Genomic DNA, 22,658 nt, shown 5'->3' on the forward strand with positions numbered 1-22,658 from the left:
CTTTGGGATGGGACTGGGGGGGGGGGGGGGGCTGCCCGGGGCCAGGGAACCACGGTTCCTGAGAAAGGACAGCCTTTCACTCGGCCTCGCTTCGAGGGGGCACGCGTCCCCGTTAGGAGTTCGGGGCGGGGAGGGGCCTCTTCCGCGTTCTTGGGGGCGCGGATCCCGTTAGGGGCCCGACACACTAGGAGGGGCCCCACCTTCTGAGCACGGAGGGGCTGGCTTGCTCCCGTCGGGGCCGCCCTGAGTAACCAGGCCAACCCCCGCTTTTCCACTCTCTTGCGCTGGGCCCGCCCCAGAGGTGTCCCCGGACTGCGGGCGGGGCGAGCGGAGGCCGGGGCGGGGCCACGGGGCGCCCCCACCGACCTCTCCCGCCGCCGGCCCCGCCCCGTGGGCCCTCCCGCAGCCGCCGCCGCAGCCGCTCGCCGCCCCCGCTGCCCGCGCGCCGCACTCCCGGACGGTTCCTGCGCGGCGCCGGGCGCACCATGGCTCCCCGGGCCGCCGTCGCGCTGCTACTGGTCGGCCTGCTCGGCACCCTAGTGCCCGCCCGGGGTGAGCGATTTGGAGGGCCTGCTGGGGGCGGGGGGCGGGCGGAGTGCTCCAGGGGCGCCGGCCGGCCTGGGGACGACCCGCCCACGGCCGCGCGCGCCGGGACCCCAGGGAGGGCCTCGGGGGGCGCCCTACGTGAGGCGGGCCTCAGGGGACGCCGCGGGGACCCCGGCTCCTCCTCCCCGCTCGGCGGGACGCGCCGTGCCCGCCGGTAGCCAACGCCCCAAACGGGCGGCCTCATAGCGCTCCAACATTTTTTCCGGGGCGGGTCTGGACTTACTCCAGGGCCGAAAGGCCGCGTGTGTTTTCCAAGTCAGCAACTCCCGTAGTTGGAGGCGCTCGCGGGAGCCGCTGGCGTTGGGTGCTCGCACGCGGGACACTTCTCAGGTGCCTCCCGCCCCGCGTGTGCGCCCCTGCTCCCCTGCAGCGGCCCGAGCACCCCCCCCCCCTTTCTGGCGCACCCCGGGCGGCACTCTTTGTTGGTGCGCGGGGAGCCACGCCCTGCGTTCCGGGCCTAAATTTGGAGTCTGCTGTGCAGCCTGCGCGCCCGCCGAGCGGGGGTGGGGGCCCCTGAGAGCGACTCGGAGCTTTGGACACGTTCAGAAACACGGTGTGCCCAAGCCTCAGGGACTGGGGCGCTCGCTGCGCGCGTGGGGAGGGGGAACGCGGTTTCAGCGCGCTGCGCGTCTGCTCCGGTGGAGAATTCAGAAAACACAGAAGTTGTTTCTGGACGAGGGGAGCCTTGGGGACCCTCCCCTTCTCCACCCCGACCCCCCACTTTGCGCGCACGCAGCCTGTGCCTGTTCCTGGCCGCTGCCAGCTTTCCTGTGGCTTTCCTTTAAAGGGGAAGTTGCCAGCCTATTTCTCCCTCTCTGTCCTTTCAAGAGGAGAGCTCCGATTTTTAATTTTTTTTTATTTATTTACTTATTTTTTGCTGGGCGTAAACATTTGGGAAACTTCTTCCACCTGACGGTTATTGATTTCCCTTGCGCACCCCCCTTCCCCTAGGACCCACCCGGGGAGGGTGGCCAGACTGTTGAGGGGACCGTCCGGCGCCGGGCAGAGGAGTTTCAGGACGGGTCTGCTCCAAGGTGTCCACTCCTTGTTTTGCAAACAGGAGTCATGGCGGGAGGCCTGTGTGGTGCTGGGGACTTTGCCGCTGTTGGAGGGGCCTCCAGCTCTGCACGAAGGGCTTGAGTTTTGAATGCCTGGCACCCCGGTTGTTTTGCGGGAGGATTTGTGAATTCATGTGGGGGCTTTTGGAATGGGCCCCGGGCCCTCGGGTGGCTTCAGGGGGAGATTAAGCCTGGTGTATGGGGGGAACATCTTGGGACACTTCTCGACCTGGCTGGGAGGGCCTGGCATGGCTCTCCAGTTTCTCTCTTCCTTCCGGGAGAAATGTCCTCTTTTCCTTGGCTCTGGCTGGTTCAGCAGAAATGGGTTTTGCTCCCCCCCCCCCATATGGTTGTCTTTCGATATGTTTGTTGCCATCACACCTGCGCAGAGGAGCGTGCGAGGGTTCTCTGGGCATGTGGGTGTGTCTCTCTTCTAAAGGTTTCATGAGCCCTTTCCGTGGGCAGGGTCCCCGGGCCGTGGATCCGGAGTGGTTCTGGTTCCTCAGGACCGGACCATCCTTGGTGGTGGCGGGGCTGGAGGAACATCTAAACACACACCCAGGACACTGGGCTCCAAGAACCGGGACGGTCTCCTACTTCGAGAACCCGGTGGGCAGTCTTGGTGAGCCCTCTCTGGTCGGGGTCTGCCTCACAGATCTGGGCCAGCCTCCTTCTGTTCTTTGGGGCCCCACATGAGTCCTTTTGTGATTTCTTTCTTAGAAAAACCCATAGTATGATTGTCCGGGAAATTACCTGATTTGTATCCAGATTGTGCGGGGCAGCTCCAACATGGGGCAAGATTTTACTGAAATTCCCGGAGGCAGCGGAGGGGAGCAGGGAGGCGAGGGGAGCCAGCCTCACCCCAACAGCAGAGAAAGGTGGGAAGGATGGTCCTTTACTACCCGTTGATCTTTTCAAGGGTGCAGACTCCCCCTGCATACACGCATGCACGCCTCCCTACGGGATCCTTCTGGGGTTCGGGGCGGGAACCAGCAGCTCCAAAGATACAAATACTTTTTTTTTTTTTTTTTTTTTTTAAAATCAGGAAACTGCTTTCCGTTTGCTGAAGGTCAGAACACACTTTCCTGTAGAAATAGGTGTTTCGTGTGGTTTGCACAGTGGCTGTCGAAGCCTGCCGAGCCTGGGGACAGACCTTCGCTTTTAACAGCACAGGACAGATTTCAAAGTCCCGCGCGGGGACCCAGGGCTCCCTGGGGAAGGTTCATGCGCTGGGATACTTGGAAATGCCTGGGGACATTTTTTCTTTTTCCTTTTTTCTATTTATTTATTTATTTATTTAGTTTGAGTTGTGACAGCCGGCCGAAGGGGTACCTGGAGACCAGACACTCTCAACACCCAGCCTTGCACGGGACGTCCCTCCCCAACCCCACAGTCAGGCAGCCCCCAATATCCAAAGCCAGTTTGGGCTTGGTCTCTCCGTTTCCTGCTGACGGCTCTGCTCTCTGCCCCCTGGGTATGGCTTTCGGGTTTGGCTTTCATGGTCTCGCCTGTTTCCCTGCCCTCCTGCCCTTTGGGCTCTGATAAAATTGAATTGCACTTTGTGGACCTCCCTGCCTGGGCCCCTTTTTTCCGTTTTCAGTTTATGAGGCTCACGCCTTTTTTCTTTTTCTTTCTTGGCATGTCGAGATAGGAAAGTACTTGAGTTTTGTAGATTTTTTTTTTTTCTTCCATCTGGATGACATCTAGGCTGCCTGTTCTCATTTATAGCAGAATGGGGCTCTTAGAGCAACACAACGAGTTTGACGGGAAGGGGTCCCCGCTCGATTTCGTGGATGGAAACTGCCCTTTTTCTTGGCACGTGGCTTCCCCACGGGACCCTGAGTACCACAGTCATGGGCATCGTGGTGTTCCCCCCCACCCCGAGATTTTCCAGTGCACCACGACTTCTTTTAGGGGGAAAAGAATCGAATGGGAATTATGACATAAAGACGGGGTACACGTGTGTTTGGAGGCTCAGAATTAGTCAGCGTCCCTGGGGGGGTGCCTGGGTGTCTCTGGGAAGTTGTTCTCAAATCAGGTCTTGATTTTGGGGTCGTGAGTTGGAGCCCTCACTCTTCAAATAAAGAAAAAAAAAAATCAACGTTGTTGTGGCTCTACCTGGGATCATTCGGATGCCCAGAGGCTGGAGGATGCCCAGCCTTTGCGGAGGACAGAGAGACAAAAGGGACTCCAGACATGTCCCTCTGTCTGCACGTGCTTTGTTTTAAGGTCTGGGCGTCTGTCCTAGGTCAGTCGATGGAGATGGCTGTGGGACCTCCTCTGGTCCTTTTGCTGATTCTTGCGATGGACCATGAAGCGCGTGTTTAGGGAGGGATCTCCAAAAGTCCTTTTAGGGGCAAGGGGAATATTAGTGGTTTGGGAAATGCTTTCTGCAGACAGAGGTGCGTTTTCTGAACATCGGGGAAGGACACACCCTTGAACGAGAGTTGATGGCCTCTACTGAGTCTTGTCCTCCAACCTTACGGAAAACGGTCTTGCCAGCTCTTTCCTGGTGCTGTTATTTGTGGGGGAAATCAGGCCTTCCCTTATGTTCCTCCGGTATTTTCAGAGGGGACTATTGTTTTTAATTTATTTTCACCGTGAACCCTTACCATCTAGAGACCCTATAACACACAGGGCCTCTGTCCCCCCCCACCCCACCCCCGTTAGCAGCTGTGAGGATTCAGGATTCTGTGAGGTCGCGGCCACCGTGCTCTGGGAGAGAAGTTCGCATGGACTCCCGGTGATCCTGCTGGCGCCATGGTGCTTGGAGGCGTGGGGTGGTTCACCATCCAACACCGGGACACTCTTTCCCGTGGGGACCAGTGTCTGGGGGTGACCGATGGACCCTCGCCAAAGTTCGCGTTGTATTTAGGGAATCTGTAGTATCTTTCACGCGTCTAGGGATGCGACACTTCCCTTTCTTGAATTTCTTCTCCTTGCCCCAGCCCGGTGGTTAGACCAGTTTGGGCAGATGGCCCTCGGGTGTGTTTCGGCTGTTGTTGTCTCGGAATGACTCAAGGCTGCCACCATCCCTCGCGAGCTCTCTCGCTATTCTCTCTAGCCGGATCAGTAAAAATCCCCTAAACAGGAAACCAGATGCTTCCTCCGTCCTCGCCCACGCCGAGGGAGGTGGTCATAAGACGAAAAACCGGTGTGTTCCTGCAGCAGTAACTCAGGATGCACTGATGGGCCCGGAGTGCCGCGTGCCACCGGCCGCGTGGACACAAGAAGAAAACTCACTAGAAGCGAAAGCAGCCCTGTGTTTCGCCAGGAGCCAGACAGAGGGAGCCCCGGTGAGCCCTTTGTTGCGGTTCTCTGCGTCTGGGTGGCCTGAGGCAAGATGTAAAACGGATTTGTTGCCCTGGACGGGAGGTAGCAGGGTCCCAAAGTACTTGCCCATCCAAATGCGGTGCGAATCACAGTTCCTCACATTCCTTTTCTGCGCTTGGAAGTTTTGGAGAAGTGTGTGTGTGTCCACCCCCCCCTTTTTTTTTTTTGATACATTACATTGTATCAGGAACTTTGCAGAGAGTAACATAGTTGCGGTGAGGCAGTGCTTTCTGTAACAATGTAATTGTTCGTCCTTACATGAACCGCCCTCCCCGGGAAGGGGGCTCAAGGAGCAGAGTGCTGCATTCCCAGGCTTTGGAAGGCATTAGTCATCTTGAGACAATGCGGCCAGAGATTTCTGGCTGCCTGTGTTCAGCGCTGCCGTAGCCACAGCCCCCGTGTGCTGGTCCGATGGCTCCCTGGAGGGCGTTAGGGCATGCCGTGCGGACGAGGCATTCATGCACTGGGGCGCCCCGTGGACCAGTGTTGTACGTGGACAGAGTATCAATTGTTGATGTTGTCTCGGGGGCACAGGGTCCCGGGGACACGTCGGGTCTGTAAATACTGCGAGAAGCCATCTATCTACAGCACGAGCCCTTCTGAGGCTGTCCGCTGTCTTCTCTTGGAGGAGGGCGTGGGTTCTGTGCTCAGCGGGAACGGAAACGGTGGTGTTTGCCCCAAACTCCGTGCAGAGTGCACCCTAGCATACCCCAGCAGGATGAGGGGAGACGGCTCTCTGAGGCAGAGCAACACGGTGTGGCGGGCAAGGACCGATGGGCTGGGGTCTCACGGAGCAGGAGGTGGTTGTGAACAGCTGCGTGTCACTCGGGGCTGGATGTTGTGGGAAAGATGAGGTCGTGGACCCTGCCTGCCGGGGCACTTGCTTAAGGACTCGTGGCCTGGCTGGAGTGAGGTGGCCCTCGAAAGGGTGAAGGTTAGGGTTAGGATATGGTGGATGGATGGATGGATGGATGGATGGATGCATAGATAGATAGAAAGACAGATGGACAGATAGATATAATGGATGGATGGATGGATGGATGGGTGATAGATAACTAAGTAGACACACAGATACATAGATACATACACAGGCAGGCAGAGAGAATGGATGGACAGACAGACATCTGGGTGATAGATGCGTAGCTGAGAGAGTGGCCCCAGCCTGTCCCGAGTGGCTCCCAGGTGGAGGTGTACATGTCTCCTTGCTCTGAAAGCAGCCGCACTTATCCCAGGGAACCCTAAGCCTATCACCAGGTGACAGAGGGGTCAGAATCTCTGCGTTCAGACAAGAGGGACCTGGTGTGGAGTTGGGAAAGGCACCCGGGAGTGAGGATGACAGAGAGGAAGATGAGCTGAAGCCTGGCACCGTGGGTCTGGCTACGGGACAGGAAGCTTCCCTGTCTCCCTCTTGGGAGGCCAGTGCTCCTTGTCCTGAGGTACCAGCCCTGAATCTCTCTCCAGGTTAAGCTTGTGTCGGTAACAGCTTCTAAACCAGGTCCCTCTGGCTGCACCCGTGGTGTCTCCACTGCTCTGTATCTGGAACTTCTCATTATTTTCTCCTCAGCTTAGGTCTCCTCCTTCATTCCTATCTTTTGTGATGTGACCATTTGCTCCGACTCTCAGATGGAAGAACCACCCTTCACTCCTGCCATCACCTTCCTCCTGTGTTCCATCTGTTAACCCAATCCTGTTCGTTTCAAGGTCTGAATCTTTCTTGGTTCTTGCTCCTTTCACGGCAACACCTAGAGAGCTCCTACTAGCTTTCCTTTCGCTATTTCTGCCTTTTCTTCCTTTTTTTTTTCCCTTTCAACCTTCCTTCCTTTCTTTCTTCTTTCCTCATTCTTTTCTTGAGTTGCACCCCTACCCCGACACTTTTCTCGGATGCATGGAAGACCCCTTACCTACATTCTTCCCTGGGCTTTTCAGGCTCTTTTAGGAGGGCGGTGGGGAGTCTTTCTCAGGATACTTCATGGTTTACTGCCCAGGATAAAACACATAACGTTGCAGGGGAAGCTGGTGTTACTAAACCAATTGTTGAGGGTTGAGGTGGAGAAGATCCCAGGCTCAGGGCTGCTCATTCTCCTGCTCACCTCCCTCCTCTGCTCTCTGTCCTGATGCCTGAGCTGCCGTTGCAATTCTACCCCTGCCCAGGAACCCTCAGTGGCCAGTGGAGGCCCAGATCCTAGGTTCTTGGACCTGGCCCCAGAGCTGGGTCCCTGAGGAGCTTGGAGAAATCACTCTTGCCCAGGCCTGCCTGTGTCGTTGGATTTATGTTGGATCGCAAGACCCAAGCATCAGAGCCACTGGGCTAGTAGGAGCTCTCTAGGTGTTGCCGTGTAGACTACAGAGGGAGTTCCCTCTCTTAATAATGTGGCTTGATAGGGAAGTAAAGGAGCTTATCCTATATTGACTGAAACTTAAGTCCAGATAGACAAGAACTCCAAATGCTGATAGTGAACTAGATCCAGGATCAGTGACTGAGGCCTCTTCAACAACCCATGGATTCCATGTTCTGTCCACCCATCTGTCCACCGTTTTATGTGTGCATCCATCCACCTGCTCATATACTATCCATCCATCCATCTGTACATATATGCACCCATATGTCTGTTCAGCTGTCTGCCTGTCCCTCCATCCATCCACTCACTCACCTATCCATCCATCCATCCATCCATCCATCCGTCCGTCCGTCCATCCATCTGTCCATCCATCCATCCATTCATCCACCCAACCATCCATCCATCCATCCATCTGTCCATCCATCCATCCATTCATCCACCCAACCATCCATCCATCCATCCATCCATCCATCCATCTGTCCGTCCATCCATCCATCCACACATTCATCCATCCATTGGTCCGTCCATCCATCCATCCATCCATCTTTCCATCCACTCACTCATTCATCCGTCCGTCCGTCCATCCATCCACTCACTCATCCATCCATCCGTCCGTCTGTCCGTCCATCCATTCGTCCATCTGTCTGTCCATCCATCCGTCCGTTTGTCCATCCATCAGTCCGTCCATCCATTCATCCATCCATCCATCCACTCACTCATCCATCCATCTGTCCGTCCATCCATCCATCCGTCCATTCACTCATCCATCCATCCATCCATCCATCCGTCTGTCCATGTGTCCGTCTGTCCATCCATCCATCCATCCATCCACTCACTCACCCATCCATCCATCCACTCACCTGTCCATCCATTAGTTTATCTGCTCACCCATGCTTTATCTATCCCCCGTCATTTATTTATGACTAGCACCAACTTTTTCCTTTTATTGAGCTTTATGTATAGATCTACTCTCTCTCCATCCACCCACTCACCCACCCTCTCATCCATCTCCCCACGTACCCACTCACCTGTCCATCTGTGCACGCACCCACATACCCAGCCACCGGCTCACACGTGTGCTTTCACCCGGCATAGATTGAATTCCCAGTGGTATCTGTATTCTCTCTCTGCTGTGTGCTGGGGTCCCGAGAAGAAATACCTGGTACCCGTCCTCCGTTCTCTGCCAGGGGAGAGACAAGCAAGATATCTCTTCTGGTGCTGTGTCGTGAAGGGGAGAGGGGACCACTCTGCCCCAGGGGGTCAGAGAGGGCTCCTCACAGGTGGAAACTTCCACAGGCACCAAGTTTCCAAGAGCAGACAGACCTTCATAGCAGAGGAAGCCTGACAAAGCGCGAAGAGGGCTTTTTAGGCTGGGGAGCATGGCTTGCAGAAAGGAAGCCTAGGTGTGTGTGATCATCTGGAGGGTGTCTGGAGGAGGAGAAGAGAAGGCAGAAGCAGTGGTGAATGCCGAAAGAACGTAGCTTATTTCTAGCTGTAGACCAGCCTGCAGTGGCTACGTGATCGGCAGCCCCGGTGCCCAGAATGTGCGTTTCAAACTCCCCGGGTGGGTTTTGAGCAGGCAGGTCAGTGTGAACACGTACCTGAATCCCAGCCCACAAAATTCCTGGTTTAATTCACCGGGACCTTGAGCTGAGTGTCCGGGCTTATGAAATCACGCACGGCTGGAGCTGAGAAGCTGCCTGTGCACGCCGTGGTGAGGAAATGCTTCAGTGTGCTCAGGAGGAGGGACAGAGCGCTTCCCAGAGGAGGCAGCATTTTCTCGGGGCTTTGAGGTATGAATAGGAGTTCTCTTGGTACAGAAAGAAGAGATTAGCATGTATAGCCAAGGAGAAGATCCCCATGAAGGCCGTAGGTGCCCTAAATGTGTGGCTCTCCCTCCTGGGTTTGCTTTTGGGGAAGCGTTTAAAGTTTTGAGGAACACACAGCCCTCTGTGTTAGACACCGCAGGACCTCCTGGGGTTATGCTGTTTGAAGCGAAATACAGCGCGTTCCTCATATTCACGAATCCCGTATCTGTGCATTTGCCCCCCTGCTGACATGGATTTGGAACTCCCAGATGAATACCGTCCGTGTTCAGGGACAGGTGCAGAAGCGTAGACTATGCGATCTACCGACCAGCCTCCAGGTTGTCCCCAAGTGTCCTTTTCGTGGTCTGTGTGGGGGCACGTTCTTTTGCATTTTTGCGTCCTGTGCTTGGCCATGCTGACGCATAAACAACAGATCCAGGATGGTCTATTTAAGCAGAAACATGCAGAAAGCAAAGTCCTGCGTTGACGCCCTGGGGAACACGTGACCCAAGGCGGTGGGGTCGTAACCCCATCCATCCCTAGGAGCGAAGATGGAGTATCTGTGCATGCAACATCCCCGACGACATAGAGAATGTAACTTCCGTGACCTGTGAGAATGGACTGTAATTAATTAACAGAAGGTCGAGTCTGTTCTGCAGCCTCGGGCCAGTTTCCAGAGCCACCAAGGGCTCCATGAGCTGACAAGAGTTTGGGATCATCTAATGGGTCATTTGGGGCCAGTCCAGGTGGGCCAGCAGGGCTCTGTGTGAAGGGAGCACAGTTGGGGAGGTGGCTGGGTTCGGAATGGGGGCTTCTAGTCTGGTTTTGGAGCTTGCCCTTGGGGAAGCAATGCCTTGGCTTCTTGTAGGGGAGACACTGGATGCTTCTGGGGGAACGAGGGTACTGCAAGGAGCCCCAAGCAGAGGACAGACAGCAGAGGGTCCCGGCCAGAGGGTGTTAGAAAGGCAGATGCACGGATGGCATCCTGGCCTGTCAGGAATGTGTTGGCACAGGCAGATTCGGAGACCGTCATGGTCCCCAACACCACCCCACAGCCTCACCATATTCCCAAGGTTTGTGCACAGCTTGGCCTACCTTTCAGGGCCGTCCCCAGAGTGACGCCGAGAAAGACCTTCCCCTCCCCTCCACCGCGGCATAGACTTACATGAGGATGAATCCGTGTGGGACTGAAACAGGCAACAGAGTTGACGTGAGCCGTCGGGGTGCCCATGATGCCCAAGACCGTCATGACACTGAGCTTGGCTCCGTTTTGTGGCCAGGAACGTTCTCCGGGCAGGGCAAGCACCATGCCTTCGGTTCACAGACATGTATGTGCAGCCCGCCATCTTGGCTCCCGTTGCGTGAGTGATGGCGATAGTCCACCAGCTTGGCCTTTGTTGGGCGTCTGTCACTGTGCGTTTTTGTGCACATCCGGTGTCGTGCCGTCGTGCGTCTTGGGGAAGCTGGACCCAGGACCAGCACAATCCCGCAACCTGGTCGGTTTAGCGTCAGGCTCCTGGTTTTGGCTCACGTTGTGATCTCGGGGTCGTGGGATCGAGTCTCGCGTCGGCTTGAGAGTCTCTCTCCCTCTCCCTCTGCCCCTTCCGTGCGCCCTCCCTCTGTCCAAAATAAATCTTAAACTGGGAAGGGCGGGCCCTTCGATGCCGCGTCTGCAAAGGGCACGGAGTATTTCTGAAGCGGTTTCCGTCTTGCCCCTGGAAACACGAGGACGTTCTCGGTATCGAGAGATACGATGCAATCAGGTGGCTTTCGTCGTCACGATGTCCGTCGTCCTCCTGACCTGCAGGGCTTGGGACAAGGCCGACACCTCTGTGTGTCCCCACGCTTTGCGCTTTGTGCCGGGCTGCTCCGTCCTGTGGAGGGGACCCCGTCTCCAGCCCCCAGGAACCTGGACACTGACTGCTCAGGGGCGTGCCACGTGACTTGGGGTGGGGGAGGGCTCTCTTACGAAAAGCCTTTCCCCAGTGGCGGCAGACGTGGCACAGAGCATGGACGGTCCCCACGGCTCTGTCTTTCACAGGTGGTTGGGCTGGGGGGACCCTGGCGTTTCCACCGATAGCACCGGACCGGGGCGCCTTGGGGAGGGCTCTGTGCTCCTCCCACTGTCCGTGCGGACTCCTATGTTAACTGGAAAGCCCCAGGGGCATCGCAGGCTTTACCTACATTTGTTCTTCTGGTGCACCCCCGAGAAAACATCTGAAAATGTGAGCGTTGGCCTCACTGTTCCTTGGACTTTCTCCTCTCATCTCTCCGTGACTTATTTTATTTGTGTACGTGTTTGTCTCTGGATGTTTGTGTCTGTGATTTGCAGACGGTGTGTGCAAATTGGAAGATTTGCACTTTGTCTAAATTGTATATTTTTATTGTATCATTTATTGGGAATTGTGTAATTCCCAAAACGGTATAATTTATTGGGTTCCCATTCTCATTCCATTTCTGTAATTGTATTTATATGGTTATATAGATTATAAGCTCTGTATAAATTATAACGTGTCAGTACGTAAAACGCGGGTCTGTACTTTATTCCAAATCCTGTTTCCGTGTTTCCGTCCTGTAACTTATTTCTATTTTGTGTATAGGGCTTATGGGTTTACGTGTGTAAATTATACACCACATGAATTCCAATTTCTATAACGGGTTATGATTACATTTCGTTTCTATTCTGATTTTATTTCTACAACTTACTTGTGTCTTATCTTACATATTTATTATGTAATTTATAGGTTTTGCATAGAATTATAAATTACATGATTTAGTTTCTATGACTCATCAATATATTTTTTTCCTATTCTAATTTCTATAACTTACTTATATTTTTAATATGATTTATCCCTAGATTTTATAAAGTTTGTGTATAAGTTATATGATTTCCAATTTCTATCATTTATTATTAAAACATATAACAGTTATATAAAATTATTATATATAATTTATTCTAAGTTTATAACAGTATTTTATATATGTATAAATATATATAATTTATAACATAGTATTTTATATATGTGTAAATATATATAATTTATTCCATAGTATTTTATATATGTGTACATATGTATAATTTATTCTCTATGTAATTTATACTATGTCTAATTTATTCCATATTCTATATAGAATTTTATATTTTATGTATGTAAATGCTTATAATTTATCCCAAATATATATCTAAAATTTGTTCCATATTCTATATAGAATCCCATACTCTATATATGTCAACATATGGAATTTGTTCTGAATATACATCTATAAGTTTTCTGTTATGTAATCCAGTAATGTATAAGCTCCTTCTATGAAACCTGTCTTGTGTCATTTCCGTCATTTAGTTTTATGCAAATCTCCATCCTGCTTTGTATTTCTGCAGTGGTTCCTTGTTGTGGTAAAATTTCAGAGAAACCCGGTTTAGGCTGGGTTGGTGGGATGGAGAGCCAGTGGGGGATGGAGACCTGGTGGGGGATGGAGACCCAGGGGGGATGGAGACCTAGTGGGGATGGAGACCCAGGGGGGGATGGAGACCTGGTGGGAGATGGAGACCTGGTGGGGGATGGAGACCTGGTGGGGGATGGAGACCTGGTGGGGATGGAGACCCAGGGGGGATAGAGACCCAGGGGGGATGGAGACCCGGTGGGGGATGGAGACCCGGTGGGGGATGGAGACCCGGTGGGGGATGGAGACCCGGTGGGGGATGGAGACCCAGGGGGGGATGGGATGGAGACCCAGGGGGGGATGGAGACCCAGGGGGGGATGGAGACCCGGTGGGGGATGGAGACCCGGTGGGGGATGGAGACCCGGTGGGGGATGGAGACCCGGTGGGGGATGGAGACCCAGGGGGGGGATGGAGACCCGGTAGGGATGGAGACCCGGTGGGGATGGAGACCCGGTGGGGATGGAGACCCGGTGGGGATGGAGACCCGGTGGGGGATGGAGACCTGGTGGGGATGGAGACCTGGTAGGGATGGAGACCTGGTAGGGATGGAGACCCAGGGGGGGATGGAGACCCAGGGGGGGATGGAGACCCGGTGGGGATGGAGACCCAGTGGGGGATGGAGACCCGGTGGGGGATGGAGACCCGGTGGGGGATGGAGACCCGGTGGGGGATGGAGACCCGGTGGGGATGGAGACCCAGGAGGGGATGGAGACCCAGGAGGGGATGGAGACCCGGTGGGGATGGAGACCCGGTGGGGATGGAGACCCAGTGGGGGATGGAGACCCGGTGGGGGATGGAGACCCGGTGGGGGATGGAGACCCAGGGAGGATGGAGACCCAGGCAGGGGTGCACTCAGGAGGAGCCGCCCGCCCTCCTGCCCAGAGGCTTTGGGGACCGCACGTGGCTCAGTCTGCGTCCCAGCAGGACTGGCTGATACAGGGCTGGAGGGGCTGCGGCCGGCGTGGTGCCGTCAGCATGACTCACGTGTCTCTCCCTCCGGCCAGGGCCAGCCTCGCCCTACGTGACTCACCCCTGCGTGACTCACCCCTGCATGGCCGTGAGCATCTGCAGCGTTGAGGGGTGGTGGAGCCCACAGGGGTGAACGGGCTTCGTGCACCGTGGTCTGCGTGTCGCTGGGACCGAGGAGCTACGTGCCTTGGTCACTGGACATGGGGCCTGGGCTCCTGGTCCCGGTGGTGACGATTGTTCCCGGGAGGCAGTATGGGGAGCGGCCGGCACAGGAGGGTTTCTGCCAGGAGCCGGGAGCCCCCTGACGTGGTCGCCTGTGGTGACACAGAGTGAGCAGTGCTGGGCTGGATCTGGTAGGCCAGCCGTGTGGTCGGGGAGCTTAGGTTAGGTCAGGAAGAGATTGGGAGGGGTTCCGGCCGGCCGGGGCTGCTGGGTGTTGAATCATTGCTTCTCCTGACTGTCCCCGTGGGGGCTCGAGCCGGTCACGAAGTGCGAGCGTCCCTTTTGCCAACATCGGCACAGTCTTGGCACAGCTGGCATCGGGGAACCCACACATGGGCAGGGCAGGGGGACGTGTCTTTGTGACTGAGCTCAGGGGGGACTTTCCGTGGAAGCTGGCCCCTCCGTGCCCCTGAATGTCTGTCCAGCTCTGTATGGGGAGGAGTCCCTGGGGGTAGTCCCCGGGATTCTGTCATCTGTGGCGAGGCTGTGGCTTTGTGACCAGGAGAAAGGGGTTCTCCAGGGGGCAGAGGGCAGGGAGAGGCCCGAGCCCTGGGATCCAGGCTGAATGGTCTTCGCCGAATGCCTGGGGGTCTTGCCCACAAGGGAGGATCTCACTCTGTGGCCGAGGGCATTCTCCTGGGGCATGCAGAGGGAGTTGGGGGGAGGCTGAGAAGGATGGAGTCTCCCTTTGCCCATCCACTGTCAGACCTGCCCTTGGCTGACCTTGGGGTCTTGGGATGGCCGTGTCGGCCGTGGTCTGTAGCAGAGAGTCCTGGACACGAGCCACAGCAGACAGGGCAGCCTGGGGGTGTGGGGGCTGGAGGGCGATCGGAGAGCCTGTCCCCATCCGTCCTCGCTCTACTCCCGCTGGGTTTGTGTGGGGGCTGCGGGAGGTCAGTGGAAAGGCGTGTGCAGGGGACCCATGGCCGCCTCGCAGCGGGGGCGGGGAAGGCTGGGCAGGACACGAGGCGGCGTTTTAGGGAGAGCGAGCTCCTGGTCGGTGGTTCTGGTGTCCACAGACACGGCCACGGGCACAGAGACACGGACTCCCGTGCAATGCACACACGCCCATAAGGAGTGCACACACAGAAGCACACATGCCCGTAAGGGGTGCACACACACACAGAAGCACACACGCGAGTCCGTGGACACAGCTCTCTCGTTGGCTCTCCTCGTGGCGTCCGTCCGTCACGTCCTCTCTCACGAGGCAGAAATCACAGGAATTGGGCGGCGCACGGACAAGTCCGTATTTCGTTCACCTGCGTGGCGGTTGGCTTCTGAGCGTCGCCGAGAGCCCTGTCTGCGTCTCCGTTGTCAGCGTCCGCCGTCCTCCCGAGGGCGACAGCGTCCCCTCGCGGAACCCGTCTGGCTCCAGGATGGCCCCTCGGAGCCTCCCCGGGGCAGGGTGAGGGGCGTGGACGTCGGGGGAAGCTCTCAGCATGGGGATGGCAGGTGACGCGTGTGGAGGAACAGGTGCAGATTTCTCTGGAAATACGACCCGCGACGTGGACACGCGTGTGCGTTTATGTCACGGCCAGCGGGGTCGGCGACGTCGGTGAAACCCCACCTGCTGCCTCAGGGAGACCTGCCGTGTGCAGGACGTCGTATGATTGTGTGTGTTGTGTCTGGACCACGCGGGTGTAGACGGCGGGACTCCAGGTCTGGGATCCTGAGTACAGCCCAGTGGGGGATCTCGGGGGGTCGCGTGACTGTCATGCCCATGCCCGAGGCCGCCGGCTTCTGCCTCTCTGTTGTTAGCACACACGTAGGAACACACACACACACACGTACATGTGCACACGGCACACGCAGATACACACCCACGCTCGACGCGGAGACACGTGCACGTACACACGCGCACACAACTACCCACAAAAAGTCCTGCGTGCGGGCTTCGAAATGTCCTTACGTTGCCTTCGGTGCAGCCGGTCGGGAACGGGCCCCGGGCCGTGGCACGGAAACGTTATCGGTCCAAACCCTCGGGACCGGAGAGAAGACGCGGCGCGTCTCCGCAGACGCCCCGGGGGTTTGAGCGACCCCAGGGACCTGAGAAGACACTTTCTGCACTTTTTTGGGTGGTTCAGTGCATTTGCAAGAAACACAGGTTGGGTGCGTCGTCGGGAAAGTCGGTCCCAAATGGGGCTTTTCTGTCCGTGTGTGTGTGTTTTCGTCACGTATGGGATATCGTTAGTCATTACTGGAGGGGGGTCTGATGTTCCTGAGGGACACACGGGCAAAATGACCGTATTTTCCTAGTGCTCTAGCTGCCGCTAATGTTTTTTAAATTGTTAAACACATTTTTAAAAATTTATACACATTTTTTAAATGGTCATACTCATTTTTAAAATTGTTATGCACTTTTAAAAAATTATCACATTTTTTAAAATTGCTAGACACCTTTTTAAATTGTTATACTTTTTTGTTACACATACTTTAAAACACGGTTAATACATTTTTTTAAATTGTTATACACATTTTTAATTGTTCTACTTTTTTATTGTTACACACATTTTTTAAATGGTTATACACGTTTTTAAATTGTTATACACATTTTAAAAATTATGCACATTTTTTGAAATTGTTATACATTTTGTAAATTGTTATACACACTTTTTTAAATTGTCATACACCTTTTTAAAATTGTTATACACTTTTGTTATGCACATTTTATTAAATTGGTCCACACATTTTTTTAAAACTGTTATACACATTTTTAAAATTGTTACAAACGTTTTAAAAATTATTATGCACATTTTTAAAATTGTTATATACATTTTTTAACTGTTATGCCCATTTTAAAATCATTATGCACATTTTAAAAATTTGTTATACCCATTTTTAATATTGTTACACACCTTTTTTTATTGTGACACACATTTTTAAAATTGTTACCCACTTTTTAAAAAAAAATTATTATACACATTTTTTATACACTGTTTTTGTAATTGTTATGTTGCTAAATGTTACAATCACCAGCTGTTTCGAACGTAAACTGTCGTCTGTCTTTTCCCCATGGATGTGAGCATGTCGAAGACATGAGACCTTCCGGCACGTTCCACGTTTTAAAAACCAACTAAGTCTTGCAAACGTCATGAAGTCCAGAAAAATTTCAGTCCCCATCTTTTTTTAAAAAAAAAAATACTGCCGCCTTAATTTTTGCATGACTGTTTTCCTGATTCCTAACCGGACTCTCTGTCCTCGTAGGCCAAGACTTCGACTTGGCGGACGCCCTCGATGGTAAGTCCTGCGATTTACGATCCACGAGGTGACAGGGGTCGTGTTAGAATTGTGTCTCCAAACGGACGAGGAGTGTTCCCGTCTGAACGTAGTGAGTGTGTCGAGCGTGGACCCGGGAAGGGACTCACGTGGGGGGAGGAAAAGCCAGACGCTCTGGGTAGAGGGAGGAAACCTTCCCAGTGCAAAGACCCCGCTGCTCTTGGTCTCAGCAAGGGCTGCGTCCAGCATCAGGCTGTGTACCCGTCCACGGGGGTCCTGTAGGGCTCAGAATGCACGCTCCAGTCCCTGTGCACTGCCGGAGCCATGGGGGCTGTGTGTGGGGTGATTGGGACATTCTTTGACTATTTTTAGAGCACCTAGGGCATTCTTGAGAGATGGTACAGTTTCTCAGCCACGGGTCTTGCTGATTCGATGTCTTTTCTCTCTAGACAGGGAGAAGAAGCCCACGCCACCGCCCAAGAGACCCAGCGCTGGTAAGAAGCCAACGGGCCTGGCGGGCACAGCCGAGGACATCTGCCGGACCCCTCTCTGGGCTCGAGATGTAGACAACCACAGAGACAAGTGGTTTCGGGGCTCTGGGTGCAGACTGGTTGCTCCCGGAGCCATGCTGTCGACGTTGGCCACCGGGTGCCATGTTTTTTGGGCAAGACTGAGGTCTGACGGGTCTTGGGGATGATTTCGGGTCGCCTAGACAGTGTGTGTCTGGAGGGCTCGCTTTGCGTTTGGATGTGCGTTGCATAGGAGAAGCACTTTTTGGAGCTGAGATGCCGGTACAACCCATGAGCAAACCCAGTCTCCAGCCTCTAGGACACACCTGCCCGTTCCAGGCGGGGTTCCTTCCAAATGAAAGTCAGAACCGGGAACAAGGGTCTGATCGTTGCTTCTTGGCCAACCAGACGTCAGAATCATGGCGGTCTGACCGCTGTTGTTTTTTTTAAATTTGTTTTTAACGGAATAGGTTTGTTGAGGAACAGGGCTCCCCGGCCAGAATGTCCCATCAGAAGTGAAAGGGTAGCACCTGCCGTGTTCAGACCCGCGTCCTTGTGCGGCACGGGGGGGTGAAAAGGTTTTTGGATTAGAGATTGTTGAAAACCGGAATTGCCGCCGTAGTTCGGTGCCTTGCGATGGGCAGATCCGCCAATGTCCCATCAACGTAGCAGGAAATTGGAAAGGGGTCATAATACCAAAGAAACCCACGATGGCAGCAGGAAGGGTCCCATCATTTCGTTGAGGGCATTAGGTTGTAGGTGCACAAATCTGGTGCCCCATTTCTGCATCCAGCACATCGTGTCTGCCTTACGGAGGCTGGCCACGTGGGAGGGATGGTTTTGGACAGGACGGTAATGGTGGGTAGAGTTGGAATCTGAGCTTGGCCCGCGTGGTGCCAGGAGTGGGTACAGTGCCTTTTTGGGGGTTTTGTTTTGTCTCTTGGTCCTCTTCTCGGAGAGGTCACGAATTTGGCACTTCTGTTTAGTCAGACTGGTATTTGCAGTCGTGTTTAGGGGCGGTGGGGAGGCAGGGGCTCCTCCGTGGCTTAGGGAGCTGAATTCCTTCCTGCGTCTTCAGTGTTAACAGTCGGTTTCCCTTGTAGACGATGACGGGTTCAGTCTGGAAGATGCGCTCGGCGGGGAAGGACACAGTAAGTACCTTTGGGAAGTCTCCTGGGTGGCCGGCTTGGTTAGGGTCACCAAATGATCATCGTTCCCCAGAACCTTGTGCCTCTCAAGTCAGAACCAGCTGTTACCACGAAGACATGGGGAATGGTGTGTTGTTGTTGGCTTTTGTTGGGTTTCTGGTTTCTGCTTGTTTTTGCTTTTATTAAAAAAAAAATAAAAGGGCTTCTAGCCTTTGCAGTGCCATAAGCTTAATGTGAACACCCTTGCCAGGGCAAGTGACCGGTGCATTCACTCAGCTATAGTCCTACCCTTGCTGGAATGGTTTGTGGCCGCCATATTGGAATTCTCAATAGAGTTTGAATGAGGGGCCCTACTTTTTATTTTGCACTGGGTTCCACAAATTCTGTATCTGGTCCAGGCACTTGCTTCAGTTTCTAACAAAAATTTATACAACTGTTGGAACGGTCCAGTTCTCTTGGAGGTAGGTAGGGCACCTGGATGACGATGGAAAGAAATGGGCTGGTGGCTGTGTTTAGTGGTCTCCACCAGGAGAAAGGATACGCTGCCCTTTGTAGGTGTTTGGGAAACCATCTGTAGGAAAATGGATGTGTTTTATTTCTTGTCTTTTGGTTTTTTTTTTTTTTTTTGCTGACTCCTCACAAATGCAACATTTGTGTTTTTTTACCAACAGATGACCCAGTACCACCGAATCCACCCAAACCTCAGCCTTACCCAAAACCCAACCAGCCGGGATCTTCTGGTAAGACCCCTTCCCTGAACGCACACTGTGAACTTCTGAGAGTACGGTGGTCTCCCTGTCGGCTGAGAAGTCATCCTGTCAGATCAACGTAGCCTTCATGGGAGGGGCCTCCTAGGGAGAAGGCTCTTTCCGTTTTCCAGGAGTGGGACATGAGTTCTTGAAAAGGTATTTTTGGTTTGGATTTGAGTTTTTTTGGTGGCATGTATTTCCGAAATGTAAGGAAATATATTGGGCGTGTCATGGCCACGTCTGGTTTCTCTTTTGTGCGTGGCTTGCTTGTGTCTCTGGTTCTGGGTTACATTTGAGGAAAACGGGCATGTCCTGCCTGGTCGAGAAGCCCACGTCACCCACGTACAAATCCTTTTTTTCAGTCATTTATGATGAAAACATTTCTTCCCTTATTTTAGCCTTTGGGTATTTTTCGCAGTGGTTTTTGGCAAGTGGTCTTGGAATGTGTGTGCAGGTATGTGTGTTTTCCCCGTGGGATCTTTTGTGTTCGAATGGGCTCCCCTGCGTCTTTGTGGCTCTCTGTTTTTTCCTTTTAATTGAGCACTCACTGAGTCATTGTCTGTCATCCCTCTGGGGAGAAAGAAAAACCTCCCTTTATTGTCAGTTGAATGGTTTCCAATGAGAAATCAATTTGCAGAGTGCCGACCATTTGCAAAATTGAGCTTTTTTGCTTTGGAATCCACTTTCTGTCCTTTCTCATTGCCGTTCCTATAAACGTTCCTTCTGAATTGCTTTTGCTTGTTGGTGTTTGTTTCTGTGAATACATTGTATGCCCATTATTTTTCTGCTTATTTCTGGGATATGGAAATGAATTTCATACGTCTTTCCTCATGGGCCACTTAATGATGAATCCTTATTATCTGTTAATAACTTTGTCTTCATCGTTTAGTGTTTAATGAAAAGACTATCATATTATTTGCAAGTGATCTTTAAATCAAATGTATTTTTTTACGTTTATATTGTCTCGTTCTTTCCAGTTTTCTTGTATTTGAATCTTTGTGCCTTGGCTAGAAAACTGATATTAAATTTCATGACTGTTCATCAATGCATAGGAGCATTTTTTTTTTCTTTTAACCCGTGAATATGATGAGATACACTGAACGATGTCTTTCTACAGAACACGTCCTTGACTTCCTGGAATAAACCATATTGAGTGATGATAGGTCTCGTTAAACTGATGCATTAAATCTGATGCGTATCAAACCATGCATGAACCCAGGGTGCTTTAAAATTTTTTTTAAATTGTTGTGTCTCAGAGTGCCTGGGGGGCTCAGCCTGTTGGGCATCTGACTCTTGGTTTCAGCTCACGTCATGATCTCAAGGTCGTGAGATTGAGTCCCCCATCTGGGTCAGGGTCCACGTGGAGTCTGCTTAAGATTCTCTCTTTACCCTCCCCCCCACCCCTGCTCATGCTCTTTTTCTCACTCAGTCTCTAAAATACAAAAATGAAATCTTAAAAAAAAAAATTTGTTTTGTATGTGTCAGCAAGTTTGGGGCCAGGCATGGCTGATCTCGACCCTCCTGACTGTTCCAACACGGCAAGTGACATTGTGTTTTTGTCTCCCAGGTGGCTTTTCAGATTCCGATCTCATTGATGGAGCTTCAGATGGAGGTAGAGTTATGGGTTCTCTTTCCTCCCTATCACACTCCTGCTGTCCACAAGGCCATCGGGGTCGACAGTCTGACCCTCAGTGAAATCACAGTCAGTTGCTTGGAAATCTCTTCCTACTTCCGCCTCAAGGATGAGGACTGTTCAGACCTGCCCCACCAGGGTTCAGGGAGCTACCCGCCATATACATGGGGCTCACTGCACCTTTCTCAGACATCTCCTGAGCGCCCCAGTCACCTGTGTTTGCTTGGTGACTGTTGGGTGTCATCAGTGGCATGTGTCTTGTTATTTCGTGAACGTTGAAATGAAAGCAGATTCTCCACCCCTCTCTTTAAAACCTTAGCTTAGAGTAGGGTCCAGAGCAATACTTAGATATAATGCATCTTGTCTATATAAATAAAAATTTAAGTTTACAATAATATAATAATGTCTTTATAGTAGTTAGAATATATTAATATTTATGATGTGTACCTGTAGCTGGTCTTAATATACACTTACAGATCACCCTTTACCAGCACAGGTTTGGTCTGCATGAGTCCATTTATTTCAATAAATACAATATAATCTTGTAAATGTATTTTTTCTCCCTCATGATTTTTCTTTTTTTCTTTTTTCTTATGAATTTCTTAATCACATGTTCTCTTTCCTAGCTTAACTTGATTGTAACAGTACTTTATTGTAATAGTGCAGTACATATGGGACTCCTGGGTGCCCCAGTTGGTTAAGTGGCTGCCTTTGGCTCAGGTTATGATCTCGGGTTCCTGGGATCGAGTCCTACATTGGGCTTCTTCCTCAGTGGGGAGCCTGCTGCTCCTTCAGCTGACCTGCCTGCCTCTCCCCTTGCTTGTGTTCTCTCTCTGACAAATAAAATCTTTAAAAAGAGAGAGAGAGAGAGAGAATACAGTATGTAATATATAGAACATACAGCATATGTGTTACCAACTGTTTTGTTACCAGAAAGCCAACAGTCAACAGAAGGTTATTAATAATTAATTAATTTGGAGGGGAATCAAAAGTTGTTTATGGATTTTTGCCTGTACCTTGGGTTGGCTCTCCTAATCCTCTTGGCGTTGTTCAAGGGGTCACCAGTACGTATCCTGGGAGTCAATAGGAACGTGGCTTGGATCACCTCATAGCCATGGGCTGGGTCTTAGGTGGGCTCCGAGGCCCTGACTGGGATTCTGAGGGGTCAGAATCCATGAGGCACACAGGACGTACTGGCTCTCCTGCGGCCCACCATGAGAGCAGTGCTTTGAGTCAGGAGCTGAGCTTGTGTATCAGACAAGCAGGAATGAGTCCGATGACATTTAGCAAAGTTGGGACTCAACGGAAGGAAAGGACTCTCTGAGTTCCTTCACAGCTCAAGGTCCTGGGAGTTGATTTCTGGGATATTTTCTTTGCCAAAAATCTTCCCAACACGACTTGTCTGCAAGCCTGTTTCTCCCTTGCAGGAGGCGGTGGTGGTGGTGGTGCTGGCGGTGGCGGCGCTGGCGGCGCTGGCGGAGGAAGCCAAAATCATGACGGCGGGGAGCAGGGTATGTACATGTGGTTTCTGATGTCTTGGGTTTCTTATAGTCACTGTTAAGAAAAAGTGGAATGCAGTGGTCAAGACCAAACGTGTTGTGTTGGCTCCGTTGTCCTAAAGATGAT

The 22,658-nt window shown here is 52.6% G+C and overlaps 1 protein-coding gene across 1 annotated transcript in view; it reads left to right on the top strand.

Annotated features, from left to right (window-relative positions):
* The first annotated feature begins 266 nt into the window (after positions 1–266).
* CD99 (CD99 molecule (Xg blood group)) overlaps positions 267–22,658 on the top strand; it is a 31,680-nt gene continuing 9,288 nt past the window's right edge. Inside the window, exons 1-7 of the mRNA XM_059156704.1 lie at positions 267–552; positions 16,982–17,014; positions 17,443–17,487; positions 18,606–18,653; positions 19,322–19,390; positions 20,967–21,011; positions 22,460–22,543. Of these exons, the coding sequence (XP_059012687.1) occupies positions 486–552; positions 16,982–17,014; positions 17,443–17,487; positions 18,606–18,653; positions 19,322–19,390; positions 20,967–21,011; positions 22,460–22,543 (391 nt within the window). The 5' untranslated portion in view covers positions 267–485. The remainder of the gene's footprint in view (positions 553–16,981; positions 17,015–17,442; positions 17,488–18,605; positions 18,654–19,321; positions 19,391–20,966; positions 21,012–22,459; positions 22,544–22,658) is intronic.

The sequence above is a fragment of the Mustela lutreola genome, chromosome X, assembly GCF_030435805.1.
Source record: "Mustela lutreola isolate mMusLut2 chromosome X, mMusLut2.pri, whole genome shotgun sequence".
Lineage (NCBI taxonomy): Eukaryota > Metazoa > Chordata > Mammalia > Carnivora > Mustelidae > Mustela > Mustela lutreola.